The sequence below is a fragment of the Penicillium mononematosum genome (assembly GCF_028829835.1).
Source record: "Penicillium mononematosum strain IBT 11891 chromosome Unknown utg000003l:1.0-8172316.0:1.0-8177699.0, whole genome shotgun sequence".
Classification (NCBI taxonomy): domain Eukaryota; kingdom Fungi; phylum Ascomycota; class Eurotiomycetes; order Eurotiales; family Aspergillaceae; genus Penicillium; species Penicillium mononematosum.
Genome location: NW_026643273.1, coordinates 6,542,472 through 6,558,310, shown reverse-complemented (window position 1 = coordinate 6,558,310; position 15,839 = coordinate 6,542,472). Strand labels below are relative to the sequence as shown.

General features: G+C 48.0%; 6 protein-coding genes across 6 annotated transcripts; 5 read left to right on the top strand and 1 right to left on the bottom strand.

Moving 5' to 3' along the window:
• Window positions 1-288: 288 nt before the first annotated feature.
• Window positions 289-1,542, top strand: N7519_007523 (uncharacterized protein; the record flags this gene model as incomplete). The annotated part of the gene is made up of 2 exons (XM_057294299.1): window positions 289-360; window positions 421-1,542. 2 exons carry the CDS (start codon window positions 289-291, stop codon window positions 1,540-1,542), a joined length of 1,194 nt encoding a protein of 397 aa, XP_057149110.1.
• Window positions 1,543-1,913: 371 nt separating this feature from the next.
• Window positions 1,914-3,102, top strand: N7519_007522 (electron transfer flavoprotein subunit alpha/FixB family protein; the record flags this gene model as incomplete). Its single annotated transcript, XM_057294298.1, has 3 exons — window positions 1,914-2,219; window positions 2,297-2,465; window positions 2,525-3,102. The coding sequence occupies 3 exons, from the start codon at window positions 1,914-1,916 to the stop codon at window positions 3,100-3,102; spliced, it is 1,053 nt and encodes a 350-aa protein (XP_057149109.1).
• Window positions 3,103-4,026: 924 nt separating this feature from the next.
• On the bottom strand, window positions 4,027-5,364 carry N7519_007521 (putative salicylate synthetase; the record flags this gene model as incomplete). Its single annotated transcript, XM_057294297.1, has 1 exon — window positions 4,027-5,364. The coding sequence occupies one exon, from the start codon at window positions 5,362-5,364 to the stop codon at window positions 4,027-4,029; it is 1,338 nt and encodes a 445-aa protein (XP_057149108.1).
• A 1,246-nt stretch (window positions 5,365-6,610) lies between these two features.
• N7519_007520 (uncharacterized protein) lies at window positions 6,611-7,671 on the top strand (the record flags this gene model as incomplete). The annotated part of the gene is made up of 5 exons (XM_057294296.1): window positions 6,611-6,667; window positions 6,730-6,833; window positions 6,900-7,150; window positions 7,211-7,334; window positions 7,392-7,671. The coding sequence occupies 5 exons, from the start codon at window positions 6,611-6,613 to the stop codon at window positions 7,669-7,671; spliced, it is 816 nt and encodes a 271-aa protein (XP_057149107.1).
• Window positions 7,672-8,081: 410 nt separating this feature from the next.
• Window positions 8,082-12,143, top strand: N7519_007519 (putative sister chromatid cohesion factor (Chl12); the record flags this gene model as incomplete). The annotated part of the gene is made up of 4 exons (XM_057294295.1): window positions 8,082-8,301; window positions 8,359-10,882; window positions 10,942-11,352; window positions 11,927-12,143. 4 exons carry the CDS (start codon window positions 8,082-8,084, stop codon window positions 12,141-12,143), a joined length of 3,372 nt encoding a protein of 1,123 aa, XP_057149106.1.
• A 2,390-nt stretch (window positions 12,144-14,533) lies between these two features.
• On the top strand, window positions 14,534-15,184 carry N7519_007518 (glutathione S-transferase family protein; the record flags this gene model as incomplete). The annotated part of the gene is made up of 1 exon (XM_057294294.1): window positions 14,534-15,184. The coding sequence occupies one exon, from the start codon at window positions 14,534-14,536 to the stop codon at window positions 15,182-15,184; it is 651 nt and encodes a 216-aa protein (XP_057149105.1).
• Between the last annotated feature and the right edge of the window lie 655 nt (window positions 15,185-15,839).

Sequence of the window (15,839 nt, the reverse complement as noted above, 5' to 3'; positions counted from 1 at the left end):
CTGCAATGCTGTTCAAGTGTTCATCTCGCGCTTTGCGGGGGTGATGTCGTGACATTCGGAATAACAGTACAAGGCGGTATCACAAGTTTTGAACACGCAAAGCTGATTATTTTGTGCTGTTTAATTTCTATTCTGAGAGAAAAGAGCCAAATGACAGACCTGAGGCCAGGCGGTGTATAGTCCCTTTGCCAAGCACGGATGAACTGCCACCGCCTTCCGAAATTTTTTTGAGTCCCGATATGATTGCGAAAAAATTGGAGATATCCATCGAGTCTACAACTTGCTAAAATGGGCTCCTCTACTACTCAGCTTACCTCGAAGGTGACTTCGGGCTCCCCTTATCAGCTTGACAAGCCCCAGGTTAGTGCCAATGATTCCCAAGATCGAATTTCGCAAAGTACTTATCTTCACTCCAATCAGGCTCTCAAAGCTTCCACCGCGCTGCTGAAGCACATCAAGTCTACTCAGCAGGAACAGGAGAAGACCGCCACCAAGAAGACTCTTATTGGCGACGATGACTCCGATGACGAGAACAGCGCGACCAAGAACGAAGCCATCTGGCTTGTTCTCACCACCAAGCAGCATGTAGTGGACAAGAACCGCCTGAAGCCCGGCAAGATCAGCATCCCTCACTCTCTCAACACATCTCCCTCGCTCAGCATTTGCGTGATCACTGCCGACCCCCAGCGTGGCGTCAAGGATATCATTGCCGACCCATCCTTCCCCCAGGGCCTTTCCTCCCGCATCGAGAAGGTCATTGGTTTCTCTAAACTTAAGGCCCGCTACCAGAGCTTCGAGAGCCGTCGCCAATTGTTCGCCGAGCACGATGTCTTCCTGGCTGATGACCGTATCGCCATGCGCCTGGTCCAGACCCTCGGAAAGATTTTCTACAAGTCCAGCAAGCGCCCAATTCCCATCCGTATCGCCGAGATCGAGAAGGTGGATGGCAAGCGGGTCAAGAAAGACACCAAGAAGATCAACTCTTCCTCCAAGGAAGAGAAGCACGCCTCTTTCGCCTCTCCTCTTATCGTCGCTAAGGAGATCGAGCGTACCCTGAGCTGCGCCCCCGTGCAGCTCGCACCATCCACTACCGCTGCCGTCCGGGTCGGTTCATCCAAGTTCACAGCCGAGCAGCTCTCTGAGAATATTGCCGCTGTGGTCAACGGTCTGACCGATAAGTTTGTTGCAAAGGGCTGGAGAAACATCAAGGCTCTTCACATCAAGGGTGCCAACACCATGGCCCTGCCTATTTGGCTCGCTGATGAGTTGTGGGTGGAGGATGCCAACGTGCTGGAAGCTGCCCCAGAGACCGAGGCTATCAAGGATTCCAAGAAGCGCAAGTCCGCTGAAGACGGCAAGCTGCTCGAGGAGAAGAAGACTAAGAAGACCAAGTCTGCAGAGGATGAGGAGGAGGCTGCTGCCGTGGCCGCGCGGAAAGAGAAGCTCCAGCAGCTCAAGGCTCAGGCGCTCGAAGACGGTGACACAAGCAAGCCCACCGCAACGAAGGTTGGCGGCAAGAAGAAGAAGAAGGCGACTTCATGATGGTTATAGCTCTTAATGTTTTCTGCATGTAAAGGTATTTCTGGCGTACAAAATATCACGTGTCTATTGTTCCGACAATCTATATTGTGCTAGTAATTGAAATCAATCTAACAGTAGACGAACCAAAGCAACGAGATACAACGTAATAGAGCAATAGATTAAGTCCTTTCATCGCCGTCGCGTGCGTCATTTCGAAGAATGATCAGGCTATATGATCACCGCATTAACCGAGTCCGACCTCGGGAGCCAGTCTTGGCAATCCCGACGATAGCCACCCAAAGTCACATCACCGTGAATCGCCGAGCTTCAATCTTGCTCTTTTCCCCCACGCCTGGAAGAACAACGCCAAATCATTCCACCAAGTTGTCATTATGATTCCGATCGCTAGGCACTCTGTCCTGCGGGCTGCCCGCTCTCAGCTCCAACCCACCCGCAAATTGAGCCAGCCCGCTTCTTCGGCGCTCGCCCGCCTCCTCTCGACCCTCGCCGTTCTCGAGCAGCGCAATGGCAAGCTGGAATCTTCATCTTTGTCCGCAATTGCGGCTGCACAGAAGCTTGGTGGCTCAGTAACGGGTTTCATTGCTGGCTCCGGTGTCAAGGGCACCTCCGCTGCCGAGGCTGCTAAGATCAAGGGTATTGAGAAGGTGCTGGCCGTGGATAATGACGCATACGAGAAGGTATATATCCCAGCATCCTCCGAAATCAATTCCTTTAGAAGGATCCTTGACTAACAATTGAATTTCTTGCAAAATAGGGTCTCCCCGAAAACTATGCCCCTCTCCTAGTGGAAAACATTAAGAAGGGCGAATTCACCCACGTCGTTGCAGGTCACTCTGCCTTCGGAAAGAGCCTGCTGCCCCGCGTGGCTGCTCTCTTGGACGTGCAACAAGTCTCGGACATCACCGGCATCGAGAGCGAGGACAGTATGTGGAACCCCAAGAAAGAAGTTTGACATGTGATCCGGCCACTGACCGCAATCCAGCTTTCGTCCGCCCCATCTACGCCGGCAACGCGATTCTGACCGTCCAGTCAACCGACAACGTCAAGGTGATCACAGTGCGAGGCACTGCCTTCCAGGACGTCGAGACCGAGGGCGGCTCCGCTGAGGTCGTCGAGGGAGCGGACCCCAACGCCCCCGCGATGACTGAGTGGGTGTCCGAAGAATTGGCCAAGTCAGAGCGCCCCGAACTCGCCACAGCCACCCGTGTCGTGTCTGGAGGTCGTGGCTTGAAGTCGAAGGAGGAGTTTGACCGCATCATGCTTCCGCTGGCGGATTCCCTCGGCGCTGCTATTGGTGCTTCGCGCGCTGCTGTTGACAGTGGCTTCGCCGATAACAGTCTGCAGGTTGGCCAGACTGGTAAGAACGTTGCTCCTCAGCTTTACCTCTGTGCCGGTATCTCCGGTGCTATCCAGCACTTGGCTGGTATGAAGGACAGCAAGGTTATTGCTGCTATCAACAAGGATCCTGAGGCTCCCATCTTCCAGATTGCTGATGTTGGCCTCGTCGGTGATCTGTTTGACAAGGTGCCTGAGTTGACTGAGAAGATCAAGAGCGCCTAAAATCTGGTTGCACGAATAGTTTCTCTTTTGTATCATGACCTATCGAGCAGGTTGATACGTTTTTTTTTTGTCTGTTAAATGAACCGTACAGTATACCATTGACTAGAGGACTAGGACCAAGTTTTGGTCTAGAATACCAAATGTCCATCGTTTTTGATCTAATTTCAATCTCCTTAGAAACGATCGAATGCTAATTGACAGTTACTTTCAAAACAATCTAGTCTACAATCCAGACACTGCTTGAGTACTTGCCCTGGAACGAACGAAGTGAGAAAGCAATAATCAACGCGGATGTAGGCGCGCACAAGACGTTGCAAAAAGTAGTGGCTTAGCTACCGTGACATATGTATGTGGGTTATTCACCTTCATTCGCTCTTGCACACTGGTACCTGAATTACTGTCGCTTTCTTCGGACTACATATGTATGGAGTTAAATGGGTTATCTGCTAACTAACTCTATAAAGAGACCCTTCAATCAGCTCTTCCAATAAACTTTACACTACCTTTCGAGATAATTACTCTATTTTAACTAGTAAATTACAAAGATTAATAGAGAGTTACAAGACCGAGGAGCATACTGTAAAAGTATAGAATAGAATTTCGAACAGAAGTTTAGGCATTAAGAAATCAGACATTGAGAATTTAGCTAGGTAAGTATCGAGAATATAGGCATAGTAAGTCTATATCATTAAGAATTATTAAGAATTCAATCATTACGGATTCTATTCTCGAGGATTAGGCTTTAATCTTGCACTTATATATAGAGGATTGGTGTGACATGTGACATTGGTGTACATAATGCATCCATGGATAAAACACTCATATTACAAAGTATACTGCAGGCAAAATCTGATATGGTTCATAAGTCGTTAGGGACTGCCGTATCTTGCACGAGTGTTTATTCTGGGTCAACACTGGCGTCCCTTAAGCTGTCTTAAAACTAGCCTCGGATGCCACAAATGGGGCAATGGATGCCAACTTCTCACAAGTTTCAGTCAGTTCTCGTTGTGGATTTGACTGTGAAATGACTCCAGCCCCGGCTTGGATCCACTGGCGATTGGGATCTTGGAACACAGTGCGGAGAACTAGTGCTGCCTCAAAGGAGTTCGGATCTTCAATCATTAAGACGGCGCCGGAGTAGAGCTCTCTTGATTGATGCTCCAAATGCTGGATGGCGTCAATGGCTGCAATCTTTGGAATTCCCGAGGCTGTTATTGATGGAAATAGGACTGCGAGTGCATCCCACACATCTTTGTCTGGCGATAGAGTGCCCGCCACTCGGGACCCTAAATGCTGCACAGCGCCGCGAGCCCGAACCGACATCAGATCTTCAACGAAGATGGAATTTGCTGGGCACAGTTGACCGAGCTCTTGTATAGCCTCTTTGACCGACAAGACATGTTCAACAATTTCCTTTGGATCACTCAGTAATTCCTGTTTCAGTCGTTCAACTTCAGCCTCTGTTCCTCGGCATGACCGTGTACCGGCCAAAGGTTCGGTGATGACTTTTCCATTCTGCGCCGACATAACTAACTCGGGGCTAAAGCCTGTAGCTTGAAACCCTGCCTGGCTCAACGAGAAGCACCGGGCAGGATTATTTGAGCGTCTGCCACCAAGCAGAGTCGCCGGCATGTCGATCTTGCCCTCGATTTCGATGGCTCGCGATGGAATCACTTTGATGTATTGCCCTCTATGTATGTCGGACAGAGCTCTTGCAACTCTAGCAGTGTACTGCCCCGTGTTGTCATCCGTGTCGATAGTTTGAAGATAGACAGGATTCGGGATGGTGCCGCCAAGCTTGATCATGTTATATAGCCCTCTCACGTTCTCATCATCGGATCCAGTCACGGTGACAACGTCTCGGTGAATTGTCACTTGATTGTATGGAACCAGGAGGCTTAGAAGGGGCCATTGGCCGGGTTGGTACGGTTGGCCACGAGTATGCGCGGCATAATTGAAAGCAACTTGGCCGAAAATCTTCCCACCGGAGTTGAAATTTTCGTGGACAAACTTCCTCGAAATATCGGCTAGTGGGGTTCCATTCACTGGATATGATTCTTCCTTAGACTCCGTCTTGATGGTGACCGTCTTTCCTTCAGAGTCGACCAGCAATGACGACTTGTTTCCAAGGCCGATGTACCAGTTTTCGTCCCGCTCATACGCATAGTAATTGTCGTTTTTGTGATTTGCCAACACCATAGCCACTGTCTCCAGAGTATCCGTTTCGCAAGTGAACGTAATGGATGAGAGATTAGAAGACATTTTTCTAGATGGCTTGAGTATCAACAAAGGTATAAGATAGGGTTGGAAATTCAATGAGAATAGGATTATCTTTCGACGAGCAGATTCAAGTTCTTATATATCCCCTTTTTTTACCACTGAAAAGTTTATCTTCAGTACGATCATTTGTACAAATCCGAAAGGGGCATAATACGAGGCACCCACACCAACTCCATGATTTTGGCAACGTTGGAAGCCTATCACTTGACACTACGCAATAAATACTGAGTAGCACAACCCAAATCATAAGTAGTATAGCCAATAGATACATTATTGTAATTCGAAAGCCTGCAGGCCTGCCAAAGGGTTGGCTGTTTGACTTCTGCGTCGTCAAATATTGCGTGGTCAGTCACGTCCCTATCGTAGTGAGTATGTAACTTTGTCTCTATTAGATCAAGTCGGGAAATCGGATGGCAATAAGATCGACACCCTCATACTATTATTGAGAAAGCCTAAGATTGACATGTCCTGTAGGTGGTTCAGAAGTTAATCTCTTCCTTGACGTGAGTCTTTTCTGCCAGTGGGCCATTCAATAGCACATTCTAGAGGCATAGATCAGTTTATCTAGGTAATACTGTACATACTATCATATTTACATAGGCTAGGTGTGGCTGCCATCATTTTCTACCGCTGTTCTGTTTTCCTTCCGTCTCCTCAGTGCTAGTAGATGTAGTATTGGTAGGTAATTCATATTTGCTAATATTTGAAGTCAATATATGACATGTTAGAACATAGTAATGCTTTAGAGAGAAAGTTGTTCTACAACGCCACGAACTAATATGCACATATGGCACGCCACAATCGTTAATCTGGGGTGCACTCGATTGAAAAAGCTTATTTGGTACGCAACGCCCCCTTGATAGACAACCACTTCCTATTTAGGACATGGGTGCATATTGGTCAAGGACTCTAATACCTATGGATATTCTATCACAATGACTGTTTATGACCACGCTGCAAATGATACTTTTTATTGCGTCATTGATTTTCCTTTCGACATACTGCTGTGTGATACAGAACCTTAGACAGCATATCTGAGGAGAGTCCAAGCTATGTTTTACGCAGCATGCGCTGTCAATGCAGATCGAGGTTGAGTTATTCACGGATATAAAGCCTCTCCCCATCGTAGTCCAAATTGCCATGCGACCCTCATTTCAACCTCGGCGAACACAGATAGTATCGATAAGCGACTTCGATCATACTTGAATTGAAACAAGGAAACTTAAAAATGTCTCGAGGGAATGACTATGTTTTAGGCCGCGGCATGGCTGACTCCATACGGTGGGTACTCTCAATTTCTTTGCTGTTTATTTCCAAGTCGGAACTAGCTAACTAGAAGCAGCTTAGATGCGCAGCACCTACTTTGGAAGCTTCATAGGGGCTATGAGCTGCATCCTCGAATCCCCGATAACCAGCGATATGAAGGTAGCTGAGGTTGGGACAGGGACCGCGTATGATTCATCATCCTTTTCTAATGGTATCCTTTTCCCACCTAATTGATCCCTGATATTTGATAGAATCTGGATATTTGATGTTGCAAGACAACTCCCATCAACAGTCCAACTCCATGGCTTTGACATATCCGATAGTCAATTCCCACCAAAGGATTTACGGCCACAGAACGTCACTTTAGGGCTACTAGACTCCTTAGTTGACCCACCTGAATCACTAGTCGGTCAATATGATGTGGTTCATCTTAGGATGTGGGCAAGCAACCTGCGTGAAAGTGATACGTCTTCACTGATCAGCCACGTGAAACATATTCTAAGTATAGCGGAGTCTTACCTTACATAACGATTTCTACCGGGACTAATTATTATGTTATTAGAGCCTGGCGGGTATATCCAGTGGGAGGATGCCGACTTGGTACACCAGGTTATCAAAGGGGACACGGCGCACGAACTTGAGCAGCGCTTGAATGAAATATTCAAAAGAGTTGGCCTCGACTACAAGTATGCCTATAGATAAATATCATTTTGAAAGCGCTATGCTAATTTACGATCATACAGTTGGGTTTCTAATTTACCAAACCTCCTACGTCAGGACGGCCTTAGCATCCTGGAGTCCGACAGTGGTCACTTCAAACCCGACCTGGTGCAGTTGTGTACAAACACATATCTTCTGGCTCTTCGGGAGATCCTTTTGGGCATCAAGGAAATGCTAGCTCAAGATCTACTTCTTTCAGTTAGTGAGGTAGAAGTGGCTTTGTATCGTCTATGTTCAACAAACACAGACGGCACTATATACAACTGGTCCCCGATATCATTGTTGGCCCAGAAGGAGGGTTAGGGTCAAATTCGTTGATTTTATTTACTGGATATTAGTCTCTTCACAGAATATTTCGGATAGTAAAAAACAAATTGTCTAGTTTTCCAGGTCGTCTTTTAAGATATAGCGGAGTACAGATCTATAGCCCTTGGTTACGGCGTACTTGGTCTTTTGTTGCATCTTTACTCAGGACTCTCCGATCCAACTCTTTTTTTAAAAAAAAATTTTAACTTAGCTTTTCCCTCTCCGTTTTATCGTTTCAGGGCCGCAACGCGCGATGGCGTGTATTCCGGTTAGACAGCTTTGAAGAAGAGTCTGTAAAAGGACTATGTGGCCAAAACGGGACTAGCGCGTTCTGCACGCGTCGCGCGTCTATCAGAGGGGAATTACATCGGAGACCATTCAATGACATGAGATGTCTGAACGTTTGAATGCTTCCCTCCTCGCCATCATTCCTATCCTCGTTTGACCCCGCCCTTCATCTCCACTCCGAAGGTCCTGGCAACGCAAACCCACCGTCCGAATCATTCTCCGACGAGATCGAGGCAATCCACCTGCACCGGGAAGAACAAACCCGCAACCGAGTTGTGATTCAACATAGAGCGTGGGATCTGTCTGATGTGTTTCGTAGCGAAGACGACATACGACCTTGTTCGCGATCGAAAGCCCGCATTTCCTGACATAGCACCACTGACAACCACATAGTAGATACGCCGACGAAGAACGTTACGACCCCGAGACCATTTTCTCGCACTCCTACTCGAAATCTCTCTTTTATCCCATCCTCGCCGCCCGTTTCAAGTATGCCGTTCATAGCGTCTCCGGGTGCGCTAGCACCCACGTCTGGCAATGCAACCAACGATTCGCAGAAGAGGAAAGGCACAAATGCGGAGGGAGACATGCAGCCGACAGAGCCGAAGCGCCAGCGCATGGTTGGAGGCTTCGTTGATGACGATGACGATGACGAAGAGGACGACCTCGCTGCTTTCCGGGACGAGCATATGAAGAATCAATATGACTTGCCCGAGCACTTCTTCCAGGAGCCTCCGGCTCAACTACCTAATATACTGACAGCGCCGACGCCAACTGCGCAATTGAACGAGACGACCAATGCTACACCTAGCTCTTCTCGAACACCATTACAACTGACACCTCGGCCCGCTCCAATGGCTCCCAAAAGATTCCAGATCAAGACTTGCGCTGGCAAGACCCATAATGTCCCGCAAAGGAAGGCCCAGGCCCCCGTTTCCTATCAACAAATGATCGCCAATCGGTCCGAGACAGAACCTGGAAAGGCGACGAAGAGCTATTATGGTATCGATATCCACAAATTGCTGGACGATGCTGCCAAGGACGAGAAGCCCGCGAACAGAGACCCTCAACCCCAAGTCCAGAAAACCATCGAAACAAACAACGTGAGCTCAAAGCAAAAGAAGATAGACTCTGCAATGTGGACGGAGAAATATCGTGCTCGTAAATTCACCGATCTTATTGGAGATGAACGCACTCATCGATCTGTACTACGGTGGCTCAAGGGGTGGGAGCCAATTGTATTCCCTGGTCTAGCAAAGTCTCGACCGAAGAAGTCTACCCAGGAGGGTGAAGAAGAGTACACCCATCGAAAGGTTCTCTTATTGAGTGGTCCTCCCGGACTTGGAAAGACGACATTGGCACATGTCTGTGCCAGACAGGCTGGCTACGAAGTGCTTGAAATCAATGCAAGTGACGACCGCAGCAGGGACGTGGTCAAGGGCCGCATTCGTGACGCACTGGGAACCGAGAACGTCAAAGGTATGAACGTGGAAATTGGCGATAAAAAGGTCCGCCGTGCCGGTAAACCCGTATGTGTCGTGGTAGACGAAGTCGACGGTGTCACTGGTGGTTCTGGAAGTGGTGGTGAGGGCGGTTTCATGAAGGCCCTCATTGACCTTGTTTTGCTTGACCAACGAAACTCGAAATTGGCCTTGGAGGGCAATAATGGCAAGAAGCGCAAGGGTGATAACTTCCGATTCATGCGGCCGTTGATTTTGGTTTGCAATGACCTCTATCACAGCAGTCTCCGGCCTCTCAGGGCATCGTCCATTGCAGAGATGATCAATGTCCGCCAGGCTCCATTAGAGAATGTCGTTCAACGAGTCAAGGTTATATTCGGCCGCGAAGGTATCCCCTGTGACAGTGATGGAGCTCGAAGGCTCTGTGAAGCAGCCTGGGGCATGGCGACCCGAAAAAAGCGCAGTGCTAAATCCCAAGGATCCTCCGAGGGCGACATTCGTAGCGTGCTTGTTGCCGCAGAATTTGTGGCGCACAAGCTTCGAAACGAGTCGTTACCGTCCTCGCTCAGACTGACGAGGAACTGGCTAGAGACTCGAGTCCTCAACGCATCGGCCGAGGGTAGTAGCGCGTTCTTCAAGGAGTTGAGTCGTGGGGGTGTTCGTGAGATTGTGAACCGTGTGTTCACAGAGGGAGCTGGCTTCTCCGATGCTCCTGTTGGCATGAGCTTCCAAGATCGGTTTGATACTCCCAGCAGCCGTGTTCCTCTCGGCGTGGCAGATCTGCGCAAGCGACACGCAATCAACCGACTGCGGGAAATGATCGATTCTAGCGGTGATCATGACCGCTGTGTATCGGACTGCTTTGCTTCATATCCCATTCAGCAATACCAGGATGATAACTATTTCTCCAAACCCAACGCCGCGCACGACTGGCTTCATTTCCATGACTCAATCAGTTCGAAAGTCCATTCATCCCAAGAGTGGGAACTGATTCCGTACCTCAGCCAGTCTGTTGTCGCATTCCATCACCTATTTGCTACGGCTACTGGCAGAACCACCGATGACGACAAGAACGATGATGACGAGGAAGCCGAAGAGCCCCACCCTTTCTCAGGACCCAAAGCCGACTTTGCTGCCTTTGAAGCACAAAAGCAGAACCGCGCGGCCATGACTGCTTTCCACGCTTCCTTCTCGGCACCCATGGCTCGCCTTTTCCGGTCGACTGAAAGTATAATCACAGATCTAGTCCCTTACTTGATCCGCATGCTATCACCAGACATCAAGCCGGTGGTCATCCGTGGAAACGGAGAGCAGAGAAGCACCGCTACTGTCCGCAAAGACTCTGAACGTGCCCTTGTCCAATCTACCGTGCGTGTTATGACCGGGATGGGCGTCGCTTTTGAAAAAGTCCGAGTGGAACACGAAGGAAGCCACGGTGGGTGGGCTTATAGAATGGAACCGTAAGTGGGATTCCGAATCTTCCATGCAAACATAAAAAAGCTAATATATCCCCCAACAGACCAATTGACTCACTCGTGGTCTTCTCGAAGATCAAAGGTAGCACCATTGAGGCTTCGGGTGGTACAGCGCCGGTGCGGTATGCCGTCCGCCAGGTGCTTGACCAAGAGTATCGCAAGTCGACAATGCGCAAGCAGTCTGATGCTATCAGTGCGTCTAGAGTCGGCGTCAAGAGTGGCAAGAACTCCGATGATACGGCCGCAGCCAAAGCAATCAAGGAAGCGGCTGTCAAACGGGACTTCTTTGGTCGGCTGATTGAGCAGCCTGCGCCACAGCCTAAGGATCTAAACTGTGCAGACGGCTGGGCTGATGAGTCGTCCAAGGCTGGGCGCAAAGTATGGGTTACTTTCCATGAAGGCTTCTCGAATGCGGTCCGGAAACCCATATCTATGGGAGAGTTGATGGCTGGGTTGTAGTATATGCATTGTGTTCCAGGTTGCCTCCTTTAAGCGTTTGTCATCGTGTGCTGGAGTTTTGTTTTCCATGCTTTTTGCATACATTCTATAATGACCATTGTTTTCTACGAGCTATTGAGTGCCAATACTACCATATTACTTGATTGGTATTAGGTCTTGAAACGAAAGAGATATTCCTCTATTTCCTCAAAGCATATATAAACACCAACAAGCCAGCCAAACAATCCAGATTGTAGCTTTTAAAAATAGACACAAAACCAACGCATTGAGATGTTAAATCAAAGCACAAATAATTAAACATAGTATGTGGTATCCAAATCATTCCATCGTTGAGGCGAAAGGGCGAACAAGCGCACCCAGAAATCGACGCAGCAGCCTAGCATCGAAATAAATCCAATCAAGCCCAAAATCAGACAAGAAAAAAAGAAAAGAACACAAAAGAGAAGAAAAGAGGCCCGAAGCATCTAATCCAGGTATCCTGAGTAGGTCGAGCATGTGTAATGATAATCACAGAAGTATATGCATCCATTGTTCCGAACGGACTTAGCGCATACTGAAGTAGCCGGCAAGAGCCTCGTTGTGTATCTTCTTCTTCTCCATTGCGGCAGCCTTATTTGAATCGGAGCTCAGGGGCTTCGAGCTGAGCGAGTACCACTTGTGGTTCTTGGTTGATGCGTCTGGCGCATTGAGTGTTGTGGCCGTAGAGACGGTGGAGTGGGTTGAGGCTGCGCTCGAGGTGGTCTTGGAAGACGAGTTGGAGGATTTGCTGAACATTTTGGGTATTTGACGCTTGTGCGTGGTTTTGGAAGATTTTGGAGGATTGCGATTGCGTGGGGAACTTGGTAGGTTCGTTGACAATGGAGGTATAGGCGTAAACGAAGTTTGAGTTGGTTTGGCGTTTATAGTTCGGGAGCAAGGTGAAGAATGTCACTTTTTAGATCTTGGGATCTGATGCTTTGCAATGGATTGAATGTTTCTTTCTACGGGGATGTCATCGGGTCTTTATATAGAGGTAGATGTTGGGTGATCACCACACACATCATTTACTCCGTACTCCAGGTAGCTACTCCGAGAAAAAAATGAAAATCTCAAAACGCCAAAGCCCCACCGTCTCAGTCATAATACATACATAGTACATAGTGCGTAGACATCAAGTCTAGAAGCCCTGCACTGTACAGGGATAGGCCCAAAGACGTCAGTCACTGCCTTACATGTGGGTCTAACCGTCGGAGTAAAGCTCGGAGTTGGAAGTTTTCCTTGAGGGGACTATACGAGGTTAGAGTGGAAACCCATGAATATCCAAGTTTGGAAATTGACCAATGAAATATACGAGGAAAGTCAAGGATATGATAAATCAAGCTGCTTACAACATCGTCTCTGGGGCATGTGTCTCCATCCTCTAAACCCAAATGATGACACCGAAAGCGGGTTCCTAACACGGTAATTCATTCGCACGCCCTTTGATACGAAACTCGGAAGATTTCCACGTTCAGGAATATCTCGCGAAAGGGCGCAGTCTATTCGTAGTGTATGTGTGGCTTTGCGTTTTACGATCCACGTGTTAGACCGAGCCTTTTGAGGCTCACACTAATGCGGCTATCGATCTTCCCATGTCGGAGTTGAGGTCTGGATCTTGTCCGAGAGATTTTAGATGTTTCTAGGTGGTTTGGATCCACAGGCTACATATTATTCCAGGTATATTACGGAGTACTCCGTACATAGAGTATACTTGTACTCCGTGATGGGCAACAGTAGCCCTTCGTGTTGACAACAGCCAGTTTTAGAGCCAGTCATAGTCAGAATGACGAAGGCCTTCTAAGAATTGCATCGATGTCAAGGATAAATGCCTAGATGCTAAAAGCGTTACGATTTACGAAGTGGCTTGGGATGACTCAAAGAGCGGGGGTGCTTGCAGCGTCACGACAAAGCTTAAATAGATGAGGCCTTGAGAAAATATGAAATCGAAGAACAATCTACAAAGGATGAAATGAGATGACTCGGAAAGGGTTTAACCGGGCATTTTTAGTCGAGTTAGGATGTAGAACAGGGGATGTGCTGATTTTAGGTAGTCCGATGTTAGTCCGATCATGTGGGTTTTTATTCCGATGCGAAATCAATCTACCTTGAAAGTTGCTGATGATGCCGACTGATTTCTAATTAACAGATTTCTAATATACAAATCAAAGAGAGATGATGAATTCAACATACTCCGTGCTTCTTGGATATATTTATCATATCCAGGGGTAAAAATCGGAGTACATTGAGCATGGGTGTTAGTCCGATATCCCGAAGTCCGACGAGGCTTGTCAACCTTGTTTCACCTTCAACATACATATACAGGTACTCCGCTGCATTTTAACCCTCTTCAGATGACTCGATCAGAGTCAACAATCATTGACTATCTCCACAATCCTCGCTATCTCTTTCGATGATCCAACTAACACGCCCTGCGGTCTTGGCAGCAGTACATATCCACAGGTTTCCCACTATTACGAATATGGTGCATTCAACTCGATTTCGAGACTCCTGGGAAAGGAAGTCAATGACCGATGCGTCAACCTTTCTTACATATGCCAGAAATAGTCCATTCCAATGTTTTTGCTGCAATCCAACATCTGATCTCAGACAGTTGTGAGAAGGAACCCATCTTTGCTCGAATGTTCTGAATCATGAAGCAGCCAAGGTCTCCAATATGTTGATGTTCTTCTCTGAATTATCCTAGGGTCACTCGGGATCTCATTGCTATTTGCTTTGGCGTGGTCAGCCAACCTGTGGACCTCGGGATCTTCCAACCTTGGAAGGTTCCGAGATCAACATGTTAGTAATCATTTCATCAGGGCCCAGGACCTGGGAGATACCCCCGGCAGTTCAGTTTGATAGCAACACTTTCCTCGTCAGTAAACGCCTAACAATGTGGAGAAATCGAATTCCACACTCCGAAAGTCTCCGCAGGGTCGGCTCCTCCTTGGGACATTTGTCAGCTTCAGGTTCCACAGCACCTGGGAAACTTGCTGAGAACCTTTGAAGTTTCATGATGAATAATCGGCAAGAATTGTGGGGTTCTGAGGAATGGAAGCTTGGTTTAAGAGAACCCCAGTCCTGATCTGGCATGTCCTTTTCACTCACTTTTAAATTCCCAATTTCAATCCCGATAACTACCTCACTACACACGAAACAATGTCTCTCAAGCCTATCACTGTCTACGGGCATGACCTGGGCCCCAATCCCTGGAAGGTGATCATGATCCTGGAAGAGCTGAACATTCCCTACACCCACAAGATCATCAACTTCCCAGACATGAAGAAGGAGCCATTCGAGTCCATCAACCCCAACGGCCGCGTCCCCGCAATCGAAGACCCAAACACCGACATCACCCTCTGGGAATCCGGCGCGATTGTCGAATACCTGGTCGACACATACGACAAGCAAAACACCATCAGCTTTGCCGCCGGCTCCAAGGACTACTACCTCGCCAAGCAATGGCTTCACTTCCAGGTATCTGGTCAAGGTCCATACTTCGGTCAGGCTGTCTGGTTCAGCCGCTTCCACTCAGAGAAGGTGCAAAGCGCAATCGACCGCTATGTTAACGAAATCCGTCGGGTTTCTGGTGTTCTGAACCGCGCCCTCCAGGGGAAGAAGTATCTCGTCGGTGACAAGTTCTCATATGTCGATGCTGCTTTCGTCCCTTGGAATCTGTATCCTGGTCAGTTTGGGATTGATATGGAGAAGGAATTCCCCAATGTCGATGCCTGGTCGAAGCTGGTGCAGGAACGTCCTGCTATTGCTAAGTCGGTTCAGGATCGGGCTGATGCTTGTGCGCAACGTTAAGTGGATTCCATATGAGGATGTTTGCGTGTGGATAGGAAGGAATGAAACGAAAACCACAAGGACAGTGGACCGCTCATTCGGCCTTTATTCTTGACGACCGCAAGACACCGATAATATGATCTGTTCAGTCTAGCTTGATATTAGGGGCGTTGTATGTATGTGAAACACACCGACGTATTTGCAGATGTCTGTTCAGGTGTATATGAAGGCGCGTAGAGAGGAATTTCCTATGCATAACCAGGGACTGTGGGTAGTCGGGCGCATTTGCGGCCTCTGATCTTGAGAACGACATGATCCAGTTGGCTCGATGTACAGCGGAAATTTGGTTTTTTTTTTTATTCGTTAACTCGCTCGGGGCTAACTAAACGGTCCGCCAAGGATATCGAGGAGGTTGATTGTGAGACAGATTGCCTATCTGGTACACAAACTTTTGCACGGAATTTATGAAATCTGGAAAATACACATCAAGATCAAAAGAGTACTCAGACGGAGAAGGAAAAAGGAAAGTCCACATGGATGTTCGACGCCAGTTTTCTTTTCAGGCTTTTAATGGCAAGTGCAGTCTGGTATAGGGAAGGTGCGTTGGCCAGACGCTGATGTTGGTATGATTATTTTCTTTTTGTCTAAGTCTTCCTGTGTTTCCTGTGGAATAAGA